The sequence below is a fragment of the Cibotium barometz genome, chromosome 6 (assembly GCF_041138505.1).
Source record: "Cibotium barometz isolate CiBa-2024 chromosome 6, ASM4113850v1, whole genome shotgun sequence".
Lineage (NCBI taxonomy): Eukaryota > Viridiplantae > Streptophyta > Polypodiopsida > Cyatheales > Cibotiaceae > Cibotium > Cibotium barometz.
The window spans coordinates 3,875,342-3,889,091 of record NC_141051.1 but is presented as its reverse complement, the minus strand read 5'-3'; the positions used below and the strand labels follow the sequence as shown (position 1 = coordinate 3,889,091).

Here is a 13,750-nt window from a genome sequence, read left to right as displayed (position 1 = left end):
AATATAGAAAGAAAGTAAGCGACCTTGTTGGGCACACTACAATATAGCAAAGATTGATACAATGGCATTTAATGGATAATTGGTCGAACTTTTTTGAAATGTAAAGCATAGGATACACATCAATGTGTGGAAAATGCAAAGGCCATAGAGGTTGAATCAACTTATGTTGTCCCCAACGATACGAATGCTCACCACACACAAGTTGATGCCATCTAGAGCAAGGTAAGCACGGGACAAGAGGACATGAAGATAAGAGATGTAGATATGCCTTGGTAAAGAACATACGACAGTATACTTTACTCCAATCTAAAATTAATACGCTTGCCTCTTGCTATAATTTCCCAAGAGTAATAAATGTAATAAAACTGAAACCCCAGGATTGAATTCCTCTTTTAAGGATCGATTTCATTTCTTTGGAGAAAAAGATTAAGAGATACATCACATTGAATCTGCAGTCACCATCTCACCACGGCCAAAATTTAAGGAAACTCTTCTTCTGGTCTTCTTTTCTCAAGTGGGTTTGTAAAGATGGAAACCTGATTGCATTGACAACGGTATCAAGGAGAAAAGGCTTGCAAGGTATAGCTTGAAGTGGTGGAGGAAGCTGTACAATATTGCATGGAGGCTCCTTATGAGTGCCAGGCAAAGATACAATTGGCTCATATTGATCATCTGCACTCTGTAGAAGCCAAGCAGTCTTTTGGAATATGTTGTTTGTTGACTCATCCTGGTTCAGTGAGATCTTGCTGAGCCCTTTCTGCAAGAGGGTCTCCGCTTTTGATGACTCCAAAACCCCCAAAGCATGAACTACACAACTTTGGCTCCTGCATTCTTTTGAGAGCTCTTCTAGCTCCTCCATTACGTCCTTATATCGATGTTCCCGCTGCTGATAGCTGCTCAAGGCCGCATCCGCGTACTCGCGAGCTCTTTGATAGAGCATGTATGCATTAGCATACTTGGCATGCGTGCAGTCGGCTTGTGCAAGGAAAAAACACCTTTCAGCTTGAGAAGCAAGCTGTTTGGCAGCTAGCTCAGCTGCAAACTCGACCTCACCACTACTCAGTTGTCTTCCAGATGTGACAAGATCGGACAAATCTATAAGACTTTGAATGAGCTGCTCATACAAGCCAGCTAGCTGTTCTTGCTTTGGCTTGGTCGATTTATCTTTCTTTTGAGGATGTTGCTGCTGTTGTTTGCGAAGGCGATTCTTTGACATGGTGACCAGCAGCTGCTTTTGATTCATGATCTGTTGCAATATCATACAGCTAACAGCCCTATCAAGGCCTAGTAGGTTATCTTTCACAGGACCCTCAGCACTGCTCGCAAGCTCTTCCCGAATGTGTCGCCTCGCATCCTGAAATGCTCCCACTATCTTGTCAAAAATACTTAACTTTTTCTTTGAAAATGCCAAGGTGGAGGTCATCAAAGCACCCAACTTTGTCTCCGATTGTTGCCCTTTCTCGATGCAGGAACAAATTTTTGCATTGTGGATGGGGAACTCGTGACCGAGCCAGTTCAATCCTGTCATGCTAATCGCTTGCTGGGGGCACGCTTCGCTCGATATCACGGCCTCCAATTTGGCCTTTAACATGTCCACAGCAAGACCCTCCTGTGTGCTCAGATGCGATCCATCCATGCCCATTTTATATGAGCAATAGTGAATGTTCGGAATGATCTCGTCCTCGACCTTCCGCCGATAAAAGTCTCGGTTTTCCATGGATGCGAGCTTCTCATAAACAACCTTTGCACAGAAAAAGCTTTCCATGGCAATGTCCCAATGTTGCTCTCGTTCTACCAAATAGGAGCCTTTCATGTATGCTGCATAGGCTGTGGCCTCAAGGGAGGTTTTTGGATCCGCTTTCTCGGCGCAAGCATGAGAAAACAAGTCAGCCCATTTGAAGGCTTTGGACAGACGCCCAATCATATGCGAGCGTTGATGAGCGTTTGCGGTCTGCTTGATGGCCATGGCATAACTCCACGCCCTCTCGGCCGAGTAAAGAAGGATGTGCAGATAATTCATGTCTACATGGACCTGCTTTGCCACAACATTCACCTGCCTTTTGGCATGTCGTTTGTCATGTGTTGTGCCGCCAGGGGCCTTGCGTAACTTGTAAAGGCGTCTCAGTCGGGCCGTACAATGCCTCCGGTAGCGCGTATAGTCATGATGCCTTACCCCGTGCTTATTCTGTGCTGTCATGATTAGTTGCAGCACCTTCAATGTGAGCGGCTTGGCATGATCCACATCCATAGCAGACGCGCCCATCTCACCTTTCATCCTCTCCTGCAGCTGAAGCAACCACTAATTCGTTTGTGCGCTCGCCCTCTTCTCTCTTCTCTCTCCTTTGTCTCTCTTCTTTATATGCTAGCAGTGTATATATATATATATATATAGCGAGCCAGCTTTTGCTCTCGTTTGCTTTTCGCTAAAAAAGCAAAAGCTCCACGCGTTCAAAAGAAATCTCGCTCTCGTCATATAGACATTGCGCTGGATTAATTAATTATAACACCTTCGCAATCTAAGGTGGTTTAATTAACATATTATTTTTCATTTTTTCATTTTATTTAGCCTATGCAACGATGAAAAACATGGCGAATTTTCTCTCTCTCTCTCTCTCTGGGCTGGCCTATTTCGTTGGCTTGAAAAAGCCCTCGCACTCCCTTTCATACTCGCGCAACAGAAGACTCCGGAAGGAAAATGCCATGCGCTCCCCCTTTTATACTCGCGGAAGGTCAACAACAACAGAAGACTCCATGAATTTCTTTAAACAAAATTGATTGTGCATGGCCCTTGATTGTGGGCTGGCCACCCTTATTTTATATATTTTTCTGGGATTTTTGCCAGCCAGGATGCCTTTTTCCCAGTCGGCCAACTTCTGCAATTCCAGTCGGCCAACTCTCCCCACCTATAAATAGCTTGGCTGGCCTCTCACTTTTTCATCTTGCCTAGTCTATCTTTTGCTCCATCACTTATGAGACTATCTCTTGCTTGGGACTGCACTTCAATATATTCAGCATAGTTGCTCCATATCTCTCTCTCTCTCGCACTCTCTACTCAGCACACTCTAGTGCTTATTTGCTTCCGCTCTGTGTACTCTTTCATGGTATCATCGCTCCTAGTTCCTCTGCTGCCCCAGATTCAGCCCTATTTACAGCCCCTTAACCTCTGCGTTTTTTTCATATTTGCAGCCCTCTGGTTGTTGCGTTTTCTGGACAGCTTTTGCTGATTGTTTTCCCTTTAGTTTGGCTTCATCGCTTGCAGAAGGTTATATTCTCATCAGCGTTTTACTTCTACTTGGAGTTTGGATCTAGGCGGCTTGTTTTTTTAGGATAGCAGCCCCTCTTTGGCTGCGTTTTCCTCTTCGGTGGACATTCCCTTTTGCAGAGGGGGATTGTGGTGGTTTGGGCTTTGGTGGCACCCTTGGTACCTGTGGAGGACACTTCTTCTTCTGAGATTGTGCATATTTCTGAGATTGAGCCCAAGCTTTTGTGATAGCTGCTCCGACTACTCTTCATATGTTCTCTGAGTCTGCAAAGTTGGATGGTTCCAACTACACCTTGTGGAAGGTGAAGGTGAAATCAGCCTTGCGTGGCGTGGATATTTGGGATTGGCTTGTTACACCTGCCAATGCCACCCATTCCGCCCTTGCTTACGGTGGTGTGACTCAGGCAGAGATTGATATTTGGCAGGCAAATGATCATCGTGTTTTCTGCTTTCTGATGTTGAACTGTCAGGATTCTATTCTCTCTCATGTGTGTACTACAAATGCTGCACATGAAGTTTGGAAGGCTTTTGCTGATCTCAATGAGATTAAGTCTCCGGGTCGGATTTTGGCGTTAGAAAAGCAGCTTATGAACTTATCAGTTTCCGCCTTTCCATCTTTATTTGCTTTCATCTCGAAGATGAAAATCTCCGGGACGAGCTTGTTGTTTGTGGCAAGGATATCTCTACAGAGGATATGGCTATTCAGCTTCTCTCCAAGCTTCCATAGAGGTTTAATTCTTATTTTCAGTCTCTTGTTTCTTCTCCTCGTCCTGTTCTAGTTACTTGGGAGGAAGTTCTCCCCTCCATTATGCAAATTGAGTCTCGCTTTGAGGAGCGGATTGGCACCTTTGGTGGTCCTAATGGAGCTTTGGGTGGCAGCGTGAGATAAAGGGAAGAATCAACAAAAGAAAGGGAAAGGGGGTTCTGACAAGAACTCCAAGGATAAAGACAAAAGCAAATCTTCTAAAAACAAAGACATTGAATGTCATTATTGTGGCAAGAAGGTTCATAAGTCGCCCCAATGTCACAAGAACAAGCGGGACGAAGAAGCAAAGAACTCTTCCTCTACACAATGGCAAGAAGGTTCATAAGTCGCCCCAATGTCACAAGAAGAAGCGGGATAAAGAAGAAAAGAACTCTTCCTCTACACAATGGTGTCTCAGACCAAGAAGGATGATGGTATTCTTCTATTAGCAAGTACTCGTCATATACTTGCTCTTGTGACTTCTCAGTAGTAGTAGCGGTCGTGGATTGTGGATAGCGGTGCTATTGCTCACATGACACCCCATTGAGATTGGTTCGAGGACTTCACTCTGCCAGGTCAGGTGAGATCACTTTGGGTGATTCTTCTTCCATGCCAGTGCATGGACATGGCACCATCCCCATCTTCCGTTCTTCCAAGGATAAGAGGTACTTCTTTGATGTTATGTACATTCCAGATTTGACTTTTAACCTTTTGTCAGTGAGTGCTCTTACAGCTCAGGGTGCAGAGGTGATCTTCTCTCATTATGAGATTACCATTCGTGATAAGGAAATTGGTAGCATCTTGGCTCAGGGAGTCCAAAATAGTGGTCTATACAAGTTGACCGCTCTGCTTTCTTCTAGTTCTCCTTCTGCTCTTTAGCATGCCCGGTTTGGCCATTTGAGCTATCAGCTTCTACAGCGAGCTTTGAAGGATGGGTTGGTTAAGGGTTTACTAACCATCAAGGCTCCATCTTCTTCTTGTTCCTCTTGTTTACAAGGGAAGCAAACACCGAGCTGCCTTTCCGAAGGAGGCGACACACAGATCTTTAACATCACTTGCTCTTGTTCATGCAGACTTATGTGGTCCTATGAGTACTGTGTCTTTGAGTAAGGTGTTGTACATGCTCGTGATGGTGGATGACTTCTCCAAATATACTTGGGTTTTCTTTTTGATGAAGACCAAGGATGAGGCCTTTTAGCACTTTTGTGATTGGAGAGTTGAGGTGGAAAAAGAGACCGGTCGCTTGGTCAAGGCTCTGAGGACCGACGGAGGGGGTGAGTTTACATCCCATGAGTTTTAGCAATATTTTAGGACCCATGGCATTCGGAGAGAGAGCCTACTACAGCATATACTCCATCACAGAATGGAGTTGCAGAGAGCAAGAATAGGAACATTATGGAGATGGCCCGTGCTATGCTTAAGCATTCTTCATTACCTCGACGTTTCTGGGTTGAGGCGGCTTCCACTACTATCTACATTATTCAGAACAAGTCTCCTACTCTGCTGCGCTTCCAGATAAAACTCCATATGAGGCTTTCCATAGTGAGAAGCCCTCTGTTGTTCATTTTTGGATATTTCTTTGTTCGGCGTATGTTCATGTGCCTAAGGAGCATCGCTCCAAGTTGGTCTCGAAGTCTCAACGTGCATGACTTTTCTCGGGATACAGCACTGTGTCCAAGGCATATCGTCTTTATGATCCTCAGGCTGGCAACGTTGTTGTGAGCCGTGATGTGGTGTTCGACGAGACTCCTACATCTTTAGAGGGGGGTGGTGAGCTTCTTCTTCCTCCACCTCCACCTCCGCCTACTCCCTCTGCTTCTGTTACACCTCCAGCTATGGATTCTCAATCAGATGATGATGACTCTGCTCCTCCTCCAGGGAGTTTGAGTAGATCTGTGCCTGGATGGTACTATCAGACAGCTCGTGATTCTGGGTTACGTGAGCTTCCTTCTTCTCCTCCGCCTCGTTCTCTCCAGCGATCTAGAGTTACACGAAAATAAATTCATGAGGGCAACATGTTTGTTAGCTATGCTCTTATGTCCTCTATCATTCATGGTCCTTCTAATCCCACTTCTGGTGGTGGACGATGCTCTTTCACATGAGCCTTGGCGTCGTGCTATGCAGGCAAAGCCAGATGCTATTGAACGGAATGGCACTTGGATTTTGCTGCCTAGGCCATTGTAGCGCAAGGTGATTGGTGTGTGCTCGATCTTCAAATCGAAGTTCCGAGCTGATGGGGTAGCTTGGACAAGCACAAGGCGAGGTTGGTTGCCAAGGGTTATGCTCAGCGCCTCGATGAGACCTTTTCTCTCTGACGGCCCGGATGGCTACCATTTGCACCGTTCTTGCTCTTGCAGGACATCATAGATGGCCCGTTTTCCATATGGATGTCAAGTCGACTTTCCTGAATGGAAAGCTTACACACAGGAGGTTTATGTTGATTAGGCACCACGATTTGTTGTTATAGGCAAATAGGATCAGGTGTACCGGGGCTGAAGAAGGCTTTATATGGTCTGAAGCGGGCTTCGCAGGCTTGGTACCAACAGATTGATGAGTTCTTTCAGAAGCTCAGCCTGCGCCGTTCTCATGCAGATTTGAACCTTTATATCCTCCTTGAGAGGGGGTTGAGTGTTATCATTGTGGTCTATGTTGATAACCTCATCTTTACAGGTTCTTATTCTATGAGGATCTGTGGATGCTTTGGAGACAGAGGTTGTGAGATGACGGACCTTGGCCTTCTGCATTATTTTCTTGGCTTTGATATTTGGTAGACCTCGAAGGGCATTTTCTTCTCTCAGTAGAAGTAGAAGGGCATTTTCTTCTCTCAGTAGAAGTACACATGGGAGACTCTTGACAGATTTCAGATGACTGGATGTAAAACAGTATCTTCTCCTATGGATACTAGTGAGAAGCTTTCTCTACATGATGCTTCTATAGGGATTGATCAGGGATAGTATTGGGTTCTCGTCAGTTTTTTGGTTTGGTTGACCTACTCTCGATTGGACATATGTCTCACAGTCAGTTTATTGAGTTCTTTCTCATCCAAACCCCATCAGCCCGGTGTGCTCTTAGAGTTCTTCAGTACTTGCGTGGACTTTGGCATCTTCTATGGCCAAGGATGCACTCTTGTTAGATGGTCTGATTGAGATTGGGCTAGAGATCTAGATACTTGGCGTTCAACCACTGGTTGTGTTTTTTCACTCAGGTCTGCAGCCTATTGTGGCGCTTTCCTCTACAGAGGCGGAGTATCGTGCGGTTTGTTATGCTGCATGTGAGGCGATTTGGTTGCGAAGATTATTGGAGGAGCTTGGATGTCCTCCTACCAGATCTACTCTTCTTTGGTGTGACAATCAAAGTTGCATCGCCATTGCCAAACAAGAACCATGTGTTTCATGCTCATACGAAACACATTGAGATACAGTATCACTATGTTTGTGAACGAGTTCTTTGCTGCTGCTGGAGATTTGCGTTCGGAGCGGAGAATGTTGTAGATTTGTTCACCAAGCCGGTTTCTTAGGCTTCCTTGGCTCCTCATCTTCGGCTTCTCAGAGTTTGTTTAGCATCTGGTGCTGAGAGGGGGTGTTAGCACATTCATCCCTAGTTTCTACCCATGTTTGGTGTCCTTTTGGTCCCTTTTGCATGGCCCTTGATTGTGGGCTGGCCACCCTTATTTTATATATTTTTTGGGGATTTTTCCCAGCCTGGATGCATTTTTTCCTAGTCAGCCAGCTTTAGATGTCCAGTCGGCCAACTTCTGCAGTTCCAATCGGCTAGCTCTCCCCACCTATAAATAGGTGGGCTAGCCTCTCACTTTTTCATCTTGCCTAGTCTATCTTTTGCTCCCTCACTTATGAGACTACTTATGTCTCTTGCTTGGGACTATATCACTTCATTATATTTAGCATAGTTGCTCCATCTCTCTCTCTCTCTCTCTCTCTCTCTCTCTCTCTCTCTCTCTCTCTCTCTCTCTCTCTCTCTCTCTCTCTCTCTCTCTACTCAGCACACTCTAGTGCTTATTTGCTTCCGCTCTATGCACTCTTTCACTTTTAGCATCCAATTTGGTGATTTATGATGGAATTTGTATTGCATTATTGGGGTATCACCCTACGTAAAGAATCTAAACTTCAAAGGTCTTGAGTGTCCTACTAGCGTGTCTTGTTCATCACATAGAAAGCCATCAACATACCTATTGGAACTGGGAAATCTTGTGAGAACAAAAAGAGATCTCATATCTTTTAAATGTATCCATTAGATGAGGAAATGTAAATGTCACACCGGTTCACCCTATGTAAAGAATAAAAAATTCAAAGGACTTGAGTGTCCTACTACCAGTGTGTCTTGCTCATCACATAGAAAGCCATCAACATAGCTCTTGAAATCGGAAACTCTTGTCAGAAGAAAAGCTCATAAAAATCAAATTTAATGAGAATAACACTTTTGAATTAAAAATAAATCCTTTAAGCATCTTTCTATGCATAAAAAATAAATTTAATAATTTAATATCAGTGATATCCATGCATATTCATAGGTGAATATGTACATGGAGTAATTAGAATATTTCTTTTAGATGGAAAAATGGTGGGAATTACTCTTTTGGAATAACATAAAAACAAATTTTCTTTTCCACAAAATTCTGGAAAATTTTACCATAACCTCCTTTGTATGGCTAACCATTTCTCATTTTTATCATTCTTTATTTAACTTAAATTAACCCAAATTAGATTTATATAACTCCAATCTACACAATTTTCTAAATTCAAGAGAGTAAACAATAAAAAGAGTTTAAGCAATCCTTTAGTTAATCTTTCTAGGATTAAGAAAGGCTAGAATGTAAAGAAGAGAAGGGGTGGCCTTTTCCTCAAAGGCATAGCATTTGAATTTAATTCAATCAACTGTAAAACATGAAAATCAAGAAAACCATAGATTTAAAATTAAACAAGTAAGAACATTAACCTACATAGAGCTTGTAAGCTCTCCTTTGGCTTGAGGGATTGAGGGTTCTACTCTTGTTTGAAGCAAAAGTGGCCACCAATTCACTTTGGAGAGGATTAGGCCAAAAACAATTGAATTATTAAAAAATTCAATGTAGATGGCTCAGGACCGGAGCAGAGTAACAGTGCATAAACACCATTAAGCTTTTACAAAGGGGGAGGATTCTATTTATAGGAAAAAGTGAGTCCCTAACGAAGCAAACTGGTTCTAGGATTTTCCAGATCAGTTTGGTCAATTTTTGACCATTTTTGGGTCAGTTCAACTTACTTTTTGGATCTAGTTTTGAAATAGGAGAGAGGAGAGATGAAATATCTCATTTTATTGATTAAAAATTGGGAGTAATGATGAGAAAAAGGTGCCTACTTCATAAGGAGAGATCCCCACATTGAGGTGTCAAAATTCAGTTTTTTAATTGTTTTCTTTGGTCCTTAGTCCACTCTTCATCTTATGTGAGCATTTACTGATTTTGGGGGGGGGGGTTCTTTTATTCTTCAATTTATCTCCTCCGTACATTTGGATTAATCTTATTGGTCCATAGAAATCTTAATTGGACCATAATCCAAAAAATTTTGAAAATCTGGACCCTTAGGCTAAGGTCCTTTATACCTATTTTCAATTAATTCCAATTGCACATTGGAAAGTTCTTTTTGAATTTCTGTTTCAAGGGAAACCATTTTAGACACTAGGAGGATTTTTATATCCAAAAATATCTCAATTTTGAATTACCTCCCTCTAGACATTTTCTCTCTCCAGGCCAAAACAGAGTAAAACAGGATCTTTCTTTTATTTTAGAGAGGGGAATAATTATAAGATCAGAAGGGGAGGTCCTTACACCTGCACACCTCAAAAGCTGGAGGGAGGAATCTTACATCGTCAAAAAGACAACATAACTGTCCTCTATTTCCTTCCCCTGCTGCTGCTGCTGGTCTATACCAGCTACTCATCTCGTTATCTCTCCTTACACGAGTGGTAGGGTTATAATATCTATAACATTTCTGATCCAAATTATAACCGATAAAGATGCATTTCTCTGCCTTTAGATCCAACTTTGTTCTTACTTCATCAGGAACATGCACATATGCAATACACCCAAACACTTTAAAGTGAGACAAATTCGGTTTTATGCTTGTAAACTTCTGTTCACGTGTCATACCATGAACAGTTGCAGTGGGTGTCCTATTCATAATGTACACATCATTTGCTACTACTTTTTTCCAAAAATAATGTGGCGTATTCTTTTCAGGCCATCAAGTCATGTGCCATTTTGCAATGTGACTATTTTTTTCTTCTACAACACCATTTTGTTGTGGAGTGTACTAGCATGTAAACTGTCTCTTGATTCCCTGCTTTCTCAAGAAATCGCTGAACTCATTGCAAAAATACTCTCCCCCCAACATCTTATCTCAGGCATTTTATTTGCATGCCTTTTTCCTTCTTGACCAAGACTTTAAATTTCTAAAATTGAGCAAACATCTCACTTTTCTCCTTCATGAAGCAAACCCATACTTTCCTAGTGTGTCATCAATGAATGTAACATAATACTTGTAACCAGCAATTGTTACAGTCTTGGTCGGTCCCCATACATCTCAACGTATAACATTTAATGTACTTGCATTAACATGCTTTTCATGTGGTAAAGCATGTTTGGCCTACTTACCAAGCTGGCATGCTTCACATACTTTATGCATACCATCAACCTTAAACTTTGGTAAATCTGTAATAATATTTTGGGACTACATAGATTTTAGCCGTTGTATATTCACATGACCAATACACTTGTGCCGTCGTATGTCAATATTTGCAATGACACCTATTCCATATGCAAACATGGTAGTACATCTGCCAAGCACTTCATTTTACCATCCTGCATAGACAATGGCACTTTACCAACATGCACAATGGGATGCGTAGTATCATCACCTATTTCTACATAACTTGGTTTTTCCATTTTCTGCATGTCTCTAAACCACTCACCATTTTCTGCATGTCTCTAAACCACTCACCATGACTAGTCATGTGGTTAGACGCACCAAAATCCATATATTATATATTTTGAGATCTTGACACATCTCTTGTTGTGGAATTGAGCATGTGATGCATCACAAACAGCTGCTCACTTCTATCATCACCACCTTGTTTACTAGATATTATATAGTTGTTGCCTTGCTACAACTTTCCACTTTTAATGTCATTCTACTTTTTAAAGCAGTCCTTTGCCATGTGCCCTAGTTTGCCACAGTAATAATAGCACTCTATGCTATTTGCACTTTGATTTCTTTGCTAACCACCTCGCCCTCTTTGGCTCCCCCTGCCTCTAGACTGGATCGGCCTCTTTGGCTCCACTTGTGTATAATTGTTGTTGTTACAAACATTGGATTCTCATTGTCCAGAATTCTGTCAGCCCACCACCACCTTGGCCGTGACCATGTCCTCTACCTCTTCCTTTACCTGAATTAGAGTAGAAGGCATGTTTTGATGTGTTCTTTCTTTGTGAAGAAGAGTCCTCACCCAAAAGAATTTTTTTCTATGATTAGCATAGACACCAAGTCCCGAAAGTTGGGGACATTCTCTCTGATTGCGATGGAGGTCTTAAATGGCTTGTACTCTTTGCCAAGCCCATTTAAACAGACACTCACAAAATCATCATCTTCCACCAATACATTGATAGACCTAAGGAAGTCAACAATGCCCTTGATCTTTAAAGCATACTTATTGATAGACATGCTTTTATTTTCCACAATATGCAGCTCTTGTTTCAGCTACAGTCTCCTTGCCTTTGTATTGGTTTGGAACATCTGCACCAGGTTCTACCATGCAATGTGTCCTATCATTGTGTCTATGACATTGATCGAAAGCCAATACATGACTTCCCTTGTACCTTGATTCCAATCCTTGAATATTTGCTAGTGTGGCATTCTCTTTAGATAACTCTGGAGGCTCTTTATCTCCTTTAACATAGTCCCAAAATCCTTCACCCACCATCAGGAAATTGGTCATTCTAAGCTTCTAGGCATGGATATTGTTCTTGTCTAGCTTTATGGGAAAATGGTAAAGGACTACTAAGACTAAAAGGGTCATGCTGTTAAAGACTGCAAGAAGAAGTAGGCTAGCAAGAAGCAAAAACCACTTGAAGTCTTCATGAAAGGAAAAAGAATCACCCAACAACATCGAAGTAGAGCTTGATCTTTTCATATTAATTAAAGAGGTATATTCAATAGCCCAAGCCTAAGTTGATAATTCATGGATTCTAGATAGCGGTACATCCCAATAGTTAACCAGTGAAAGATTGGGATAGCTCGTGAAAGCCTTTAGACAAACCCATGGGTGCGATTGTTGGAAATAATACTAAATATCCACTCAAAGGGTCTAGAACCATCTCTTTCGTGGAAACTGGTGGATAGAAGAAGCTGTCCCCACTCATGTACCTCAGATAAAGAGAAATCTATTATCCGTGTGGTGGTGGCTACATGGTAAACATATCACAAGCTTGAAGCACACTCCAAGAAAATGGACAAGGGGACAAGCAAAATTTAGCATGAGCAGTTTGGCCACATTGGATTTGCCGTGCTAGAGGAATTGCAAAAAAATAGGGATGGTGACTCATTTGCCTATATTTTTAGAATTGCAAGAACCATGTGAGGCATACATGGTAGGCAATTAACAAAGAAAGACATTGAGAGAAGCAATTGATCAAAGTCTCCTTTAAAGCTAGTACGTGCTGATCTTTGTGGTAATATGTCTACTATTTCTTTGGATTAATCATCCTATTTTCATTTTTAGCTTTTTGTCAAATGATCTCGGAAAAAATCCAGGCATAAAGATTAATAATTGATAAAGTCAAAATCAATATCTTGTTTGTCTGAAGATGGGACAAATTTCCCAATATATCCCCAACCAAAATGAAAAATATTTTCAATTGAAATTGAGGACTTGCCAAATGAAAACTACCTTCCAATTTGTTTTTGGATGGAGCTGACAAAACAAATAGGCCAAGAACATTGGGGGTAATCTATTGCTTCTACTCATATACTATCCCTATGGTGTGGGACCCATTAAAACTATTTTGAACAAGGATTAAAAGCTCTATTTTTCATCCATATCTGCTTCTTCTTGTCTCTCTCCATTCAATTATGCTGGGTTTTCCATATCAATTTCACATTGAATATTGCATCTCAAGACTAGTGAAAACATCTTCTTGGGGCTTAATTTGCCTAGTGGGATCACTTAAAAGTAGCATGATGAGTTGATCTTGTGAGAGGCCACACATCACACCTTTGGAGGGAAGGTCATCCACAATTCTCAGCTAGCTTTGTGTGTATATGTAGTCCTTGCAAACTTTGTGTGTATCTGTAGTCCTTGCCAGATGGTATAGTTCACAAGTACATGCATATCATGATTTTTTTTTATAACTGATGTTGATATTTGTCTTTAATATTAAGTAGCAAAAGGACTAAGGACGAGTCCACAAATGAGGAGAAAAAAATAGCCACCTATCACAGGTATAAGGAGCTTAGATGGTGATTTCCTCCACCTGATATAGTGGTGAGTTGGTACATTGTGCTTGTGCATCCCTTGTTTTTTGAAAATGTTTGTTGTAGATTGTGTACTAGCTAGAGATTTAATCATGGCACTATTTGTCTCACTACAAAGGAGATACATGGTGCAGTAGAGTATGAGCTAGAGCCTTTATGTTATATACAAGTATTCCATTGTACAAGAATAGCCCCATATTTAGACCAGCACCCAAAAAC

At 41.7% G+C, this 13,750-nt stretch overlaps 1 protein-coding gene across 1 annotated transcript; it reads right to left on the bottom strand.

Moving 5' to 3' along the window:
• Positions 1 to 411: 411 nt before the first annotated feature.
• LOC147637358 (uncharacterized) lies at positions 412 to 2,263 on the bottom strand. Its single transcript, XM_086798836.1, has one exon. It carries the CDS (start codon positions 2,261 to 2,263, stop codon positions 464 to 466), a length of 1,800 nt encoding a protein of 599 aa, XP_086654962.1. The 3' UTR covers positions 412 to 463.
• Positions 2,264 to 13,750: the final 11,487 nt, after the last annotated feature.